The sequence below is a fragment of the Chlamydotis macqueenii genome, chromosome 16 (assembly GCF_036417535.1).
Source record: "Chlamydotis macqueenii isolate bChlMac1 chromosome 16, bChlMac1.mat, whole genome shotgun sequence".
Taxonomy (NCBI): domain Eukaryota; kingdom Metazoa; phylum Chordata; class Aves; order Otidiformes; family Otididae; genus Chlamydotis; species Chlamydotis macqueenii.
Window position 1 is genome coordinate 9,563,725 of NC_141571.1, and position 17,138 is coordinate 9,580,862.

The 17,138-nt window shown below is 40.0% G+C and overlaps 1 protein-coding gene across 1 annotated transcript in view; it reads right to left on the reverse strand.

Annotated features, from left to right (window-relative positions):
- Window positions 1–17,138, reverse strand: part of BCAS1 (brain enriched myelin associated protein 1) — a 55,090-nt gene that overhangs the window by 12,814 nt on the left and 25,138 nt on the right. The window contains exons 7-10 of the mRNA XM_086761045.1: window positions 15,574–15,714; window positions 12,370–12,405; window positions 11,845–12,048; window positions 3,425–3,592 (exon numbers count right to left, since the gene is read on the reverse strand). Coding sequence (XP_086617171.1) covers window positions 3,425–3,592; window positions 11,845–12,048; window positions 12,370–12,405; window positions 15,574–15,714 — 549 coding nt within the window. The remainder of the gene's footprint in view (window positions 1–3,424; window positions 3,593–11,844; window positions 12,049–12,369; window positions 12,406–15,573; window positions 15,715–17,138) is intronic.

Consider the following 17,138-nt stretch of genomic DNA (forward strand, 5'->3'; position numbering starts at 1 on the left):
TTTCAAATTCATGGAGGTGTGGCTTAGTCAGATAAAAGAGCAGTGGTATTTCTTCATCTCTTATTGAATCACAAGCCTTTAGAATAACACTTTAGATCTTTCTATAAATTCCCAATAGCTTTTATAGCATTAGTTAACCTTCTCCCATTTTAATCACAGCAGTGACTTTTGTGACCTTTGCAATTGCAAACAATTAATCACAAATAAGAAGGGACATCTGTACTGAGCAAGTCAGCAGGCAGTCTTCAAGACACACACTGCCTTTTCCAAAGTAAATTACTTCTAGTTCTCTCAGTGGCTATCCTTGTGTCAACAGTGTTCACTGTAGTGCTATGGATCTAAATGTCTACTTCCTATCACGCTATGCTTGTGCTGTCCGAGCAGAATATGTCAAAACTGAGGCACATGGAGAATAACTGACTTGCCTGTCTGAGGCTTGGGATAGACTGAAGTAGAATTAAACTTAATTTCTGAGTCCAAGTCTTGAGTCCTAAGAAGAAGATAAGCGACCTTTTCTTAAGCACCTGAGTGGCTGACCTGGGTAACATAACTGTGGATGTTATCAGAATACCTTGGAATCATCTTCTGCAGGCAGAAAAGAAACCCAGTAAACAATCATATTATAAGTCGGTCTCTTTCAGCAGCCAGAGCAATAATCCATCTATTGCCAGAATGGAGACTAAACAATAAAGTGTATCAGTAAACAGGAGCCTCGGTTTTATCAAAGAAGTCCTGCCACATTCCTTCTCACCGACAAGCACAGCTTGTTTCAGAGACCGCAAGTACCTGTGCTTGTGAAGATCCTATCTTACAAGAATTCATGGCCTGTTCCACCTGCAGCAAGGCAGGAAGAGGGCTCTAAGAGGTCCTGCCAGATGAGTCAGTGACCTGCACCCATGGATGACACGGTTTGTACAGGCTCCGATGCCACTTCAAGGCATTTCCCACACCTCCAGGAGCCTCCTGCCCCAGTGTCACCTGTGGGAGGTGGAACACCACAAGGTACACTTAGGCATTGGCTGAGGTTTGTCCAGATTTGCAAGTGAAAGAAGTTGAACAGATGCAACCACATGAAGACATCATTTTATCCCCACTGTTTCAGGTAAGAGGTGCTAAGGATTGAGCTCCTCACGGAGGTAAAAAGCATGAGGGGATGGTCTGATGTCAGGCCCTTTATGTGCTCCTCAAATGTGCTGTGGCCAGAGCTGCAGTGTAAACTCTCATGTGGCAGAGTTAGCTTTAAATTAACTAGCATTAGTATGAACAGCAGACTAATGACATCAGCATGAGGACTGGGGAGGCTGCAAATGGCAGCCCCCCAAAATGTGCAAATTACTCTGCTCTGAGCTCCATGGTGCCAGAATTATGCTGCTAGCAGGATGCGAGCTAGCTACTGCAAAGCTGGCTCGGGAATTCCTCCACTTTATGGCTGTTACTGTAGAGTAGCCAGACCTCAAGAGAAAACGACAGTGGATATGGACCTTTTCTGAGTGGAAATTATACCTTCCAGTATGCAGTCTGCCAGTATAGCTATTCTGAGCAAAAGGGCCCTGTTAGACATCTCTGCAGTACTCATCTCAGCTCTCGGCCCCACAGCACTGGAGGTTTTCCTCCTTTTCCTCGTGAGGAAATTGAGCCTGTGTGAAGGGAGATGAAGGTGTAAATGGAGAAGCCAACACTTAAAACATTTCAGAGTTTTGGAGTCTTAAACATTTTGTGCATTTTCAGCACTCATCACTAGCTCAAGAGCTTTACAGAAGCCAGTTGTTTAGCAGTGGCTTAAAATCCTTCTGTTAGTCTTAGGAATCAGAAATACTACCTAATGAGAGGTGACCAGCTGGCACAAAGCTGTGTGGCAGCTACATAGCATGGCAGTGATCCAGTAATCCAAAAGTTATTCAGAGGAAACAGCCTAGGACATACTTCAAGGACAATAAATACGTTAAAATAATCCAGGATTTGTTTGGAAATGGGTAGCCAAAAGTAAAGCAGATGAATACTAAAGGTTTCACGAAGCTGCAAAACCAGTTGCACAATTAATACAGTTCTGTTTCCCGTGTGGGTAGATGTCGGTCTATACACTGGTTCTGTCTTTCCAGGCCAAAATCTGAATTACACCCCTGCTCGGATTAGGGCAGCGTTACATCCACCACTTTTAAAACATCTCGTGTTTTCTTCCATGGTGACTAAGAAGGGTGTGTAGCATAGCTTTATTTTTTAATCGGTGCTACTTTTTTTTTTTTTTGGTAGAGTGACATGATTTGAAGTCATGGTTGCCACAGACATCACTGCTTGATATGCATTGCTCCTAAGTCACCCTCGGCACGCCTCACACAGGCCATCGTGAGAAGCCTATACGCAGGATGACCACAAATCCCCTCGGATTGAGGAATAAGGCTGAGATTTTCCCAAACTGACTGATTTCGTAAAATCTTATGTGGAATTAAAGGCACTTTGGGTGCCAAACTCCTTCACTGATATTAAGACTTTCAGCTTAGATCCTCAGATACACCAGAGTGGCTATGCAGTAAAGTAACTCTGAAGAACAAAAAGTAAACGCACCCATCATGGGTGGTGCTGAGGCTAACAAATAACTGAAAATAAAAGAAGCACCAATCTTTTGGAAATAAAAAATAAATCAGGATTTGGGTTGTTGCATGTACCTTCTGGGGTCTGACTCAGAAATGTCTAACTGTTCACAGCTGTACACACCAGCATGTACCTGAGAGCAGACCGTTCAAACTACCTGAGCTATTTATTACATCACGTTGTAAGAAACTACGTTTTGCACATTTTAATGTGTAGGCTGCTCTGACACCTGCACCACATAGCTGCCTGAAAATAAACCCGCATTCTTTCATATACATTTGCCAAAATAGATCAATTGCAATACAAACCTCAAGGCTTGATACACTTTTAATCAGAGAAGCGTTTGTTTTAGACATAGATTATTTTCTCCTTGGCCAGTTTTTCTAGATTACATGGTAGTTCAGCTAACCTAGCATAAGCCGCCCCAAAAAAGTTCCACTCCTGAAAAGGTGCCTCCCCGCAGCAGGCACAGCGCGTCCCAGCAGGGCGGGCGGCTCTGCTGCCGCCGTGGCCGGTAGCGGGCGGCTTCTGCGCGGCTCTGGGACCCCGCAGCAGGAGCGGTTCCTGAGGCCGGAGGCTGCCTAGGTGGCAACGGCGAACGCTGGACCGAAACCCCCAAACTGACCCCGAGCCACCTCAGCGGGGCTGTTCCCGCAGGGGCCGCGAGAGGGAGATGCAGGACGCGGAATGCGCGGGGATGCGGGGCCAGTCACACCCGCACCCCTGCAGCCAGTTATTGTCCAAAGATTTTTTTTTTTTTCCCCCCGAGAATTACCACCCCCAGCTTCGCAATAACACATCGCTCCCAGCTCTTGAACCACAGTGTCTTGCTTACCAGCTTAAAAAACTTCCTCAGGTTCGCTTTGGGGGTTTTACTTTCCTCTCTTCTAGGTTTCACTTCTGCGACTTCGGGGCTCTTCCTCTCGTCTTTGTCAGGAGCCACCGCTTCTAAAGAGGCATCTGCTTTTTCATGGCTTACAATCTCTGCTTCTTCCGATGCGTTCTGGAGTTATTTTTGGTAAATATTAAGAAAGTAGAAAAAACATTCAGACTTAATCAGTGAGGTGGGTTTTTTTTTTTTAGTTTTTTTTTTTTAGTTTGTTTTGTTTTGTTTTGTTTTAAAGAGGTTACAATCAAAGTGCTTCTGCAGTGCAGTGAGTTGGTACATCAGGAACAACAGTGGCATGAAAGAATTCTCAGGAATTCTCCAGAATTTGATTCATCCTAACTCAAATAAAAATATATAAGCTGCTAGGATTTTAAGCACTTGTTTAAACTGAAGAAATAGCCTTTCTTGAATTGCAGTACCAGTTCCCAAACACAATCATTTATCCTTGATTACAATTTAAAATGAAAGGTTAAAAGAAATTACGTACAGTAATATGTGCCCTGAGTAGATGACAGGTAAAACCAGTAAAAGTGAGAAAGATCACATCCAGGAGTTTGCACACAAAAGCAGGAATAGGATTAAAACACACTGTGGACATTACTAATTGTTAAAATGCTGTTTAGCACCCTTCTTAGTGAAATACGGACGTGCAATGGCCCAGTCACAGCGTTCTCAGGCCGGGCACATTCACAACGCCAGCTCCTCTTCCCAGTTGCAAAGATATAAATGACTGCTTGAGGTACAAGGTAGTTAAGTAGCTCATCCATTACTTCACCTCATCCCATGGGTCACAGTCCCCTCTTTGATAGTGCTGACCCTCATTTGACTTCAAGAAAAGCTGCTGGGTACTCAGCAACGTTTCCTTTATCAAAGGATTCAGGGTCCCACTGAGCTTTTGTGAGTTACTGGAAAGTTCCTTCCATTACAATAGTACTTCAACCAGAGGCATGCGGTTTGTAAATTCCTCTGAAATAGGTATCCCTGTAAGATTTATTGATAAGTCTCCTGCATGTCTCATTCTGCAGCTTTCTCAAGGCTATCCTGGGAATGCTCAGTGTGATACAGGCAACCACGGACTCTGCGGAGCAGAGGAGATGAGCAGCAGGCACATTCTGCTGTGGGAGGTGGAGATGGGGCTGGGCGGGAGGCTGAGCACGCGTTTCCTTAGCTGGCTCCTCTGCCCTGGTAAACAACATTCTCTGTGCCCTCAAGAACTGCTAATTAATTCCCATCCCACTAACTGTATGAAGAAGTATCTTTCTTTCTGCCATAAAAAGCAGCTATTATGCTAATAACCAGGTAATTTGACCTGAAGCAAGCCCTTTATCAGCCTATTCTGAAAGGTACAGAACATTATAAAAGCAGAATATGTTGCAGCCTCAGCCTCCAATACTGAATCAAATGGAAGCAGTTACCATCGGTATTGGCATTTCAACACATACTGCTGCTTGAAAATACAGCACAGTTACAGCTGAAATGTATACTGTGGTTACTATAGGAAAGAACTGCTGAAAATACATCTCAGAATGATACTACACAATTTTTACATGTAGTTACAGGAACTCACATTAATTCATACTCAATTATTTTGACCACATTAATTTTAGCCACATGAACATGAGAACAATTTAAAAGATAATAGCAAATATTCACCGTAGCCCCATATCCTGACTCAGAGTGGTAAAAAATGGTTTCCTCCTCCAGCAGCAGCTTACAGGACTACTGCCCACATATGCTTTTCCAATTGTTTTCAACTCCGTGAGTCCTATGTAGTATCTTTAGTTTAATAGCCCTTGATGGATATTTTTCCTACAGAAATTTAGCTAAACATTTTCTAAGTGGATATAAATTTCTGAAATCCAGCAGCATCCTGTGGCAAAGAACTCTACAGCTAAATATGCTTTCTTTTCGGAAAAGTACTGGATTTTGTTTGCCAAATAATTTTATTTGATACTCTACTGCTTTTTTTTTTTTTTTGGGACTGATCTTTCCCATTCACCTTTTATGTTACAGTAGTCATTCTGTATCCTGCTGTCATCTTCCTTTCTGAGCCAAAAAAAAATTAATCCTAACCTATGTAGTTCTTAATACACAAGCCATTTAATATACCTATACATTTTTCTCTCAATATTATGCCTTTTAGTTCTATCATATTATTTTTGGGTTGGGATATCCCACATACAAGATGGGGACTCAGCACGAATGTCTACAGCAGCATGAGAGATCTTGCTTTGTTCTTTACTCCTCTTTTGTGGAAGAAACAAACATTTTGGGGGCGGGGTGGAGGGGAGAAGAATGATGAGGGAATAAATATTCCCTGTCCCCTGCTGCCTGAGATGACTGCAGCGCAGCCCACTTCCCCACAGAACTGTAGATTTAATTTATATTTATGAACATTTTGGAGATAATCAATCTATAATAATTTTAATCTATATTTCTGCCTATTCACCCATACATATAATCAATTCACCATCTACTTGCTTGAATGAAATCATTCATTGCAGGAGTTGAAACAGTGGCTCAATAAAGCAGCAGCCTGGCTTCTGGGAGCTCATCATTCAAAGATTACAGTTTGGGATCGTATTACTGCTGCGCTGTTACAGCTGCAACCCAAATGAGTTTTGTCTCTCAAGCTCTGTCTGTGCAGTGGCGCTGGTGTCGCTACTGATAACAAATGCATCCTGGAGCGAAATGCTAAACTCTGAAAAGCACTGTCTGTTTAAATAAAGAAAAGAGCTAAACGGCCATCAGCTATTCAGAGAGATTGATTTGTTTAAAGTAATCAGTACTTTTTGTACATTTCTTGATGGATTTCATAGGAGGCTCTAGGAAAGTTTAATTTCTGTTTTAGTATATCAAATTTTTTTTTTTTTTAACTTAGCTATCCAATGTACCTATGCAGTTACTTAAATTTGGTACCCTTTTAGGCATATCAAAGTTGTTGCAGAAGCTACAGGTTATCTTGTTTGAGATCTTAGGCTTGCTATTAAAAAAAAAAAAAAGATAATTTTATTGTAATTATTTCCAGGAATCATTTTTGTATACCCATCTCCCTCTGTAAGACTGAATTAACCAAGGATGATTTTCTTTTATGATCTCAAAGATATCTCTGGAGGCCTAGGCTAAACTCCTGCTCAAAGCAGGAGTTGCATCAAGTTGCTGAGAAACTTATCAGGTTGAGCTTCCAGTATTTGCAGGGCTGGAGATTCCACAACTTCCATGCAATCAAATCAGAGTATTCAGATATGCTGCAACAAACGGAAGCTCTAGAGACATCACAAAATCATCTCAAATAAGACTGACCAAGGTGGCACATTCTTGGAGACTGACGACACGTGACCGTGGTATATTGTGTACTTCAGAGATGCAGAGAGGGCTGGTGCATGGTCTTTCAGTAGAGGGGAAAACCCCTTCCAGCTAAGAAGGTTTTCTGATGTACTTTTGAGAACAGTTTGTAAATTTTGTTCCTGTTTCCCCTAGGAAACTAGAAGAAAAGTTTCCATTTGTGCATTCAAGAGGATCGCCAAGGTGTTTCTGGCAGGAACTGAAAGTATAATAGAAAGAGCCTGACAAAGATGAAGTCAATAAACTTTGAATGATGTTACATAAAGCTAAACTGTTCTCTAGAGCAATGGGCTTAGTTTCTTTACTTCACCTGGGAGAAAAACAAACAAAAAAATATATATCAAGTTTTGTGACTAGTTTTAGGAGGAAACTGCAGTTTTTCTATAATAATCTGTAAACAGCCTAGCTCTATCAGTTTTATGAGTCTTTAATGCATAAGTGTTCTCATAAATGTAAATTATCACCTTATACTTATAAATTGCATCAACTGAGGCTGCTGGATTCACGAGTCCAAATTCTGCCTTCAGCTTCTTTAGAAACAAATTGTAATAAATTCAGCCTAAGTCAGCCGCTACTGCTCTTATGCATTACAGAGACAGAAGTGCTATTGGGTTATTTTCTTTTTTTTTTTTTCAAAGGCACTCTGCCAGGCTCAGAAAACTTTTCAAGATATATTTGTTTGAAGATGAGTACCATCCCTTGTTCTTCCTTTTACAGAACTACTTTTATTTTCTTTTTCAAAATAATATTTTAATTTATAAAACACAACTAGTAAAGACGAGGATTTTCCTAGGCTCTCTGTTTCACTGTGTTTGGAAGCATTCTCCCATCTCTTAAATGATAGTGTACCTAATTTTCTTCTAGTAATAAGTTTGCTTAACACAGTTATGGTAGAAAGTTGGTCTCTTCCCTTCGAGTCTTGTTTCTGGTTCTCACAAACTCTCCTATTGTTTTGGAGAACTATTAATACACCATTTTATTATCTAGGTTCCTGCACATGCAAATTGTTGCCTTATGAGTGTGTAACTTATTTTGTGACAGGGATAACTTTGATGGGCTTTTTCCTTTTGCTTGCTACATCTTTCCTCAAAATTGAGGTAAATGCTTTATCCTGCTTTGATCTTGTGCTGGAGTCTAAAGTGGCACTCTCCACTGCATTTCATTAGACTCTGGGAGCAGTTCCTCTGTTTTTCCTGGGTCATACCTTCTTTATGAAGCAACTTTTCTCTTATCTTAACAACATAGATGAGAGATGACCTTTTGCTCAAGAAATTTCCACTTAAAAGAGCAGTCATGCTTGAGATCTGTTCCTGCCACTCACAGACTCCCAGGCAGGAAGCAGAGAGGGTTCGAGAGACCGTAACCCACCTTGCTGCCCTCCTTTGCCAAGGCAACGACGACAGAGGTTGCTGCACCTAAGGCGGCTCAGCTTTAGCCATCAGCGTGCCCTCAGACCTCCACCCCGAAGCCCCCGGTGACCTGCAGCCTGAAGGTGCCACTCAGCAGATCCCGAGCCACCGCAGCTCAGACTGTTCACCAGTTAGCATTAACAAGTCTGCTCATGGTTGAAACCACACTGATCTGTAAACAGCCCAGAAGCGTGGTTCTGACTCACAAGTTCTCTTGGATTTCTTCTCTGAGGTTAAGGCCCCTCCCTGCTGCCAGGACAGCTGCTGTGCCTGCAGTCAGGTTGTGAATCGGCCCCCAGAAGCCCATTGCTTATTGTCCTCTCTCCCTTAACCAGGGGGAATTCTTTTCCAAGATTCTTCATTCATTTACCCATCAAAAATAGCCAGAATCTCCTTCTCTGCTTGCTGGTAGGTGGCATATTCCAGGCTGGGGGCAGTTTACCTGCTTCCATTGTGGAATATACAGGAACTTGATAAGTCCTGGGTAACTTTAACATTTGTCTTGCACACTCCACCCAAATATTTACCTTAGCTTTCCTATGGTAGAGTATGGTTGCAGGCTCAGCAATAAAAGGTGTTTTTCTGCTTCCCTTAATAGCTAACCGGTTTGCTGTTTGTATTATCAGTGCACAAATACCTCTCAGTAAAAAGGGCATGATTTTTCTGCGTTGTAAGGCAACAGAATTGCAGCAGCTTAAAACTCTATTTTTTAAAAAAACATGTCCGCTTTTAAAGGTAATTCACAGAGCAGTGTAAAGAATCCTCCCTCAATCACTTTCCTCCATCACTTACTGACATGCTTTGATCAGATAGAAACGAAGCGTCGTGTTTCTCTGCCCTGATCAGATATCTACAAGGTCTTGAAAACCAGGTTTCCAACACAAATATGTGAAATTACTAACTGTAATTTTCTATTAATATTCCTTAGTCTTTGAAAAAAATGCTTGCATGACAAACATTGGAGTAACAGCTATGAAAATTCTTGTGCAGACTGATCAGGAAAGGGGGCAAATACAGTTGAAGTGGTTTCATTCTGAGGAGTTGAATACAGATTTTATTTCTTTTACATATTTATTCGTCTGTAGTCAGAGCAGCAGCATTAACTGCAATGTGTTGACAGGCACTTCATTAGCTTTACTTTGAAGTGAAAGCTCATCAGAAGATAGATATTTGAGAGACTGCCTGGAAAGAGAGAAGTTGGATCTGAATCCCGGATCTATTGAGTGTTGTGGTTGCTATTTGCTAGTTCAAAAGTAAGAACTACACATGACAATTATATGTTAGTGTTCCTATTTGGAACAGTTGCTAGCTTCGATTCTGTATCCTAGCAAAAGGGCAGTACATTAAGGCTGCCAGAAAGAAAGATAAAATCACTACAGGAAAGGAAAAAGAAAAAAAAAAAAAAAAAAGAAAGACAGAATCCTCAAACCAAGCTGAGTTTGAGGCTAACCTGTAGTCTAAGGACTTTTTTTTTAACATCTATCCTCTTTTTTTTTTCCCAGCTTCAAGCTGACTGGGTCACCAAGGTCTTTCATCAAAGGAAATACATTATTCTCTGTCAAGAAAATCCAGTAGAGCAGCCTCAGCCTTTTATAGGTAAGGATTCCACATTCAAGCAGGCAGATTTTTTTTTTTTTAATATCTATAGGACCGAATTTAGTTCTCTACTGCAGAAATTTACTCCAGAAAACTTGCAAAAACATTTGGTTTTGGGACGATTCCAGACCCAAGAAGTTCTAACTAAGCAGAAATGGCCTCATTTTACAAAGTTAAAAGTCAGACTTCATGTACTGTTGTTGTTCAGCACATTTGAGTAAATGATTTACCTAACCCCTGATATTTTTAGTAGCAACCAAAACCTCCTCAGAGTTGTAGAGTTCACTATACTTCCCATTCACTCATGCAAGCAGCTTTATTTTAATGATGATGTAGGGTAAATTAAACCCAGCATTTTGAACAAACAGGAGTGAAAGACAGAATTTTGGTACAAGGTTTATACCCTTGAGATGTCTGAGATCCCAGAACTTCACGTGAAGATGGCTGTAAGGTTAAAAGACGGAGGGCAGTTACCTAGAGCTAGTTTAGCTTAGCTGTGATATGACATGGGGAGCTGGTGTTCGCTGTGGGCAGAACCTACGTTATACAGAGCAGTAAATGGCCATAGCTACATTAGTTTGGGTTAATCTTTCAAAACAAGATTTTTAAATCTTACCAAAACCTTATCAGAGTAATATATATATATATATATTTTTTAAACCAAGCATTGTCACCAGTCACTCCCCTCCAGGGGTGATTTTTCACTATTTTTCTGCAAGAAAACTTTCCCTTCTTACATGCTTTTTCTTTCTTTCTCAAATACACAAAATGCTTTGTTACTTCATTATGAAAATACTGAACTTCAGACCAGATTTATTACTCTGTTTTACTCTGAAACTGCATACAACCATCTGCCAGAAGGCCTCTCTTTTTCTTATTTTGCCCTGACATTCAGCACACATCCTGCTTCCCATCTCTGTTTTCAAATAAGCCAGACTACTCAGAGGAGGAGGTTTCCGTAGCAATAACAACTATGTAAAAAAACCTTCTCCCTCTTCTTCACAACTTTGCTCTTATTCTAGGTACCTGATTCACCCAGTTCCACAAGGAATCAAGTCCCAAGTAACAAATGTTTCAAGCTTAGGCTATTTTGAAGCATATTTACTCTGTAAACATCTGAACACCTTTGGTTTTTTTTAATGTAAGTAACATAACCAAACTGTATCTCCAGTATCACTGCCCAGTAGGGAAAATACAGCTAAAGAAGCTGCAGGGCTAGCTACTCAGTCAGCATCTGTGTGCTTGGAAGCATTTCATTTCTGGGATTTGAACTTGAACAGAAGCCCAGGAAAGCAGTTATCCAACATACAGTAATTCAGTGAAGTTTAATACAGCTCTTCTCTTAAATTAAATGAGAAAAGAATAAGCCTTCAGCTTATAAACCACTGAGGATCATGGAAACAGGAAGCAGGTTTTCAAAGTTAGTTCTAATTTTGGTTAAAATTGTTATTTAACCTGAGGAAAAATATGTTTTCCCAAGCAATCGACCTCAATCCCCAAACCTAAAAACTGATCCACTCTGATATGAAACTTTTTCTGTTGAATAAGAACAAACACACCCAATTCCAGATTTTCAGACATTTAGAACTAAATCAAACAGGTCTCATAAAAAAATAAATGTGTTTTTACAGCCATATCTCTATTAGTGATATAATTTGGTAAGCAATACTATATTCTATGTATCATTTTTAACAAGGATGTTGAACAGAATAATATTCCTTCTTCCATAATATCATTCAAAAATAGTACCGACAAGTTTAAAAGACTACAATTATATACGATTCTTCTGCAGGAGTCTAACTACCATTATGAGCCATGTGCATATGTGACTGCCCAAAGCTCACATACGTGTTTGTAATGACCTGTATCACTTACGCCCTACATGCATTTAGCGTGTGGGACATGCTCAGCTTCGCAGATTTGACTGCTTTACTGTAACTGTGTGCTTAGCAGTAAGGCTAGACGCTGTGTGAAGATGGAGCTATGGGAAGGACCATCTCCAAAATCCAGACATACCTTTTTCCAAAAGAGCTTGCTCAGTGGCATGGGAGTGGATGATGCTTTCTCCTTCGTCACCTCTTTGGGGGCTTCAGCGGCCGCTGCCTGCTGTTGGGGTGCAGGCTCGGGGGCTTTTATATTCTGCTTGGTTGTCTGCGGCTCTTGAGAGGAAGGGACATTTTTGTCTGATTTTACAGAGGTAACGGGCTGCTGTTCAGTGCTCTAGAAAGAAACATGGACACATGTGAAGGACAAGATCCTCACAGCAGCATCACCTGATAGAAGAGGTAAGCGTGCGGTGCACCGCCATTGCCTGGGACACAGCAGGCAACAAGGTGCAGCCCATGAGCTGCTTTGCCCTGTCCTTGCAAATGAAGTAATGTCTTGAACAGAGGAAGCAAATTACATAGCAACCCGCCCTTCATAACAGGGATGATTAGTTGATTAAGAAATTAAAAGTGTCTTTGAGACTGAAAATAACAGTGAGAATAATTACCCTTTGACTGCATTATTCATACAGATAACTTGAATCATCCTACTCACTTTGGTGTTAGTTGTCTGTTGGGTCTCTTTTGCAGCCTGAAGGGAAACAAAACACAAAGACAAGTCTGTCTCTGGCAATGTCAGTGCTCACAGTTACACAGTTCAGGAATTGTCTGTGTCACAAATTATTTTATTTTTAGTGAATGTTTATGAAAGCCTTGGCTCCTGCAACCATGGAAACCGATCTCTGGCAGAGGCGAGGCTGCCTGAAGGGACTGCCAGCTCCCGTCCTTCTACCTGCAGCAGCCTTGTGTTGAATTGCTTTGCACTCACGCTGCTGTGCTTTCAGCCCTCAACTCGTTCTTTCAAAATACGTGCGTTTGCATATGCATTCCCGACTTCTTCAGGTGAGACATTACACAGCGTTTTAAGACATTAGCAGAGATTTTCTTCTGAGCTGGGTCTTTGCTGCAGCTTTCAGTGCACAGGTACAAGCCAGAGCTGCGTCTTTCCGCAGGGGGAACTGGGTGTTAGTCAGGGACCAGCTAATGGCACCTTCAAATCTTTGCTTTCTGGGTTAATAACGTAGGCAGATGACTGACTGGAAACAAAGGGCACAGAACCACAGTGGCTTTATAACTCAGAAGCAGGAGTTGCGACTTAGGTTTATTCCATCCACCCACACTTTTGTGCATTAGGTGGGATTTACTTTTTTTTTTGTAAAAAAAATCATTCACAGTCATGATCTCCTGGTTTCTTCTAAATACAGGAAGCCAGGAGGGATCCAGTTTGTTAAACTCCTTTCTGGCCAGTGGTCTATGTCAGTATCTATTGACCATAACATCCAGCATAGTTTGCACTGAAGATGAATATCCAAGCTATACAAAAAGAGGAACAACAAGCCACAAACTTCAGTAAATGTGAACCCAGCACCCCCGGGTGTAGGCAGCCTGCCACACATTTGCAGATTTCTTGAAAGAATAGGTGATAGTTATTTTGCAAGAGCCAAGAACCTCTGGTTGTGGTTAGCTCTAATGAGCAAGATCCAGAGCAAGTGGCGAATAGTAGCGTAACGCCGTGAGCTGGCTTCGGTACTAATGCTGAAAATAAGTGATTAACCCTTCCAGGTAAAAACTAGATACATACAGTTATACTACAAAACTGGCATGCAATGCAAGGCAAATACACATGCATGGGAATAAAAGAGCTGAGAGGGACTCAGCTGTCAAATGCCATCCAAACTTAGCGTTTGAGGTCAAATGGCCAAATCCCATTCCATCAGCTTATGTTTCGGGTTTATATTAGGATGGACATTGCTGTTTGTAAATAACATTCACAAGTTACTTTAAAGTTAGTATTTATGTAAACATAGGACACCGAAAAACAATGTTTGTTAACATAATGGTAAATATTTTCTTAACTGAGGTACTGAGAAGTGAGTTTTGAAAGACTTTTGCAGAGACAGAACTTTCGGAGGAGAGAGTGGAGTGCTTAAAATTGAATATGACAACATATATTAAAGTGATAATTTCAAATAAAGGAATCTATTACCTATTCATCTAGTTGACACATCATGCTAAGGCATTTCAAATGAAAAGAAAAACAGAACTTTTTTTTTTTTTTTTACTAGAGGTAATAACTTCAGGGCTTGCCTGTCACATCAGTGCTCTGATTTGAACTTCCATGTTCAATCAGCCTTACAAGCAAACTGTTGGCACCATTTAAATCCATCTTTTTTGATTCTTAATGTGTCATAAATTATACCCCACTTAATGCTTCAGTATTTTGTATGTGGAAAGCAAGCTGTGAAAATAAACTTAAACAAGAAAAAAACTATTTAAAAAGTAATGGCATTTTATAAGACAAATTTTATTATTACTGTAAAAATTTAGCGCTGTTGTGTTCCTTCAACATAACTGCTTTCATTGCAGACAGCGTATTTAAAATTCTATCAAATAGCCTAAAGAAAACCAATAATCTCTCCCAACAACTCATTGTGAGATTCTCAACTATTGTGGAAGAGACATAGCACCTTAACAAACGCTAGCTGGTATGTTTGTTACCAGGAAGGCCTAATTCATTATGAACTAGTAATTTACATTTGAATTGTATTAAATATTGAAAGTATTAGATATCCATGTAGTAAACGCAAGATGAGATCTTAGCTTTAAGCTGTTGGCAAGAACTGTAGACTTAAAACCATTAGGAAGATTATTATTCCTTCAGTAACATGCAGGTGACATTTTTATCTCAACAATGAGACAGTGGAAAGAACATTTTTGTTTTAAAGATATTTTAAAGAACTCCCTTTGCCTTGTGCCCTTGATTATAAAGCCCCCTACACCAGAAATTCCATGTGGGTGTTTTGAGTGAGTATTAAATTTTAATTACTTTCCTCCTCCAGTGGAAGGGTCCCTGCTTCTACATTCTTTGGGCTAAAAAGCTACAATTCTCCATTTCCCCAACACAGAACATCATGGCAGATTATCTTCTTCAGGGAATGCAGAAGTGCTCAAGTATGGATATGGACCTTGAGACCAAAGCCTAAGAAAAGTTTTTGGTGACTTTTTTTTTTTTAAAGATAAAAGCTAACATCCTCTTAAAAAAAAAAACCAAAACATTTGCATGAAAAGGGTGCATTTTGAACAACTTTAAAGTATCCTTGAAAACCAAACTTTTTCCATCCAAACTAAACTTAGAATTCAGTCAAAAAATGACTTTTCTTGTTTAGAGTGCAAAGTAACTGTTTCCGAATAAAATTGTGTTCCAGCCTTCTCTGTGCCACATCAGATGCCCCAGTTCACCGAATCACCAGTTTTAACCACGTGGCAGTGCATATTAAATGTATGTGGATCATAAAGCCTTAACTGTAGTTGGACTGAGCTCTTAAACCTGTCCTACAATTGCAGGCACTGGTCATATCTACATAATTTATTATTTGTCAGTATCTTTTCTTTTATTTTTATTTTAAGTGGCAACGGAAGTTTAGTTAGCGTTAGTAAGCGTCACTGGGAAGCACATAGTGGGGAAGATTAGAGGAATTGTTTCAGAATCCTGAATTCACAGATGGGATAATGAGTGAAAAGTTGCACATGAAGATTGTTTTTGTAACGCATGGCACAGAAATGCTCATGCCGGGAGTTTTCAGAGCACTGCACAGCTGGCCAGATGCTGATTTCAGTTCCCAATTAAATAACTCCACTCTGTGAGAGGAGCCATCTGTTACTGCTCAGGGTTCTGCTTGAGCTGGGGTTTCATACAGACCTTATGCCTAAAGAGTTTACTAAATGTACTGTGTCCTAGCTTGGGACTCTCTGCCTTCTTCTTCTTGGCTCCTTTAGTGTGGGATTCTGCCGCTGTCTTCGGAGCAGGTTGCCCACCATGGCCTTTTTCCGCTTTCGATCCCTTTTGTAACAGCATTTGAAGTTGAGTACTTATTGCAAAGTTCTTATTTAGTTCATTAAAAACATTCAATGTAGTATTAAAAACAAACATTTCCTTTTTGCCCTGGGCACCAAATTGTTTTCTTCTAATTACTCAAGTTCTCCTTAGACTTTCTTTCACATGAGTAGTGAAATAAATATAAAAGCTAGGGCAATCCCATTGACTCAAAATTAAACCACAATTTCTCCCATTAATTGAGACCCAAATCCCCAAAGACTGAGATTCTTCTGTTTATATTAATGAGTAATCAACTGAATTTGGAATTTATAAGTTTAAAATTGGCATATGTATAAAACTTTGAAAATACCTGAATTTTTATTGCAGTATTACAGGGACTTCAAAATGTTTTGTGTAATATATTATTTAGGAAAAAGGTAGTATGAATATTCATGATATATGCTACATAAAATATTTCAAGTTTGCACTAATGTTCAAGAAATTAGTTAGAAATGAAAGTGTCAGAAAAAGAAGAATGATAGAGTGATACTAAAAGTGTTGAATGAGCACTGCTTCCTTTTCATTCCAGTCTAAATATCTGCAGGAGGCACTTGTTTGGGGAATCATCACCCACTGATGTTGACACTGGATCTCTAAAAAACCAGGCAGTGCATTGAAAAGTCTCTAGGAAGGGCTATGATATAAAGAGACATTGATAAGTGTCTATATGGGAAAAATGCAGTATCGGGCTATTTTTAAAAAGTGGTAGCAGACTGCCGGCAGCTCAGTGCAGACTAAGTTATCCTGCACAGGGTAGAGGTAGGCCTATTCAAATACATGACTTTTCTACAAGTCTTGGAAAAACGTGAGTAACATTTGCTAAAATGTTCCATTTAACATTTTCACAGCATTGGAATTTTTTTTTTTTTTAATAATAATTCAAGTACCTCCTCAAAACTTCACTCCAGTCACTGTTTTTGCCTCCCCCCTCACCCTCCCAGCAATCTTCAACACAAACCTCTGGATTTTTTCATGTTATGAACAATAGAGCTTTTTTTTCCTTCCTCACCTTTTCAATAACAAAAAAAAAAAAGAAAAGAGACAAAAACCCACAAGTTTCCAAGGTTGCTCAATTGATCTCCAACATACAAACAAGTTAATGCAAGACTCTGTTCTATGGTAGCTGCACCGTACATGTGCCCATAACACATGAATAATCACAAACAGCATTCCTCACACTTCAGTGTCAGGTTTTAAAGCAGTAAGATGCCCTTGATTACCTAGTACAAAGGAGGATGTAGCATTTCTTTCAGTTACTACTTGCTAGCGTCCTGGACTTCATTCTGATCTCCCTTATGCAATTTAGTTCCTGATTTAATTAAGAATCAGGCCAATATATAGTGAAGAAATACAAATTTTTAAAGTCATTTTTCAATGAAGAATGACTC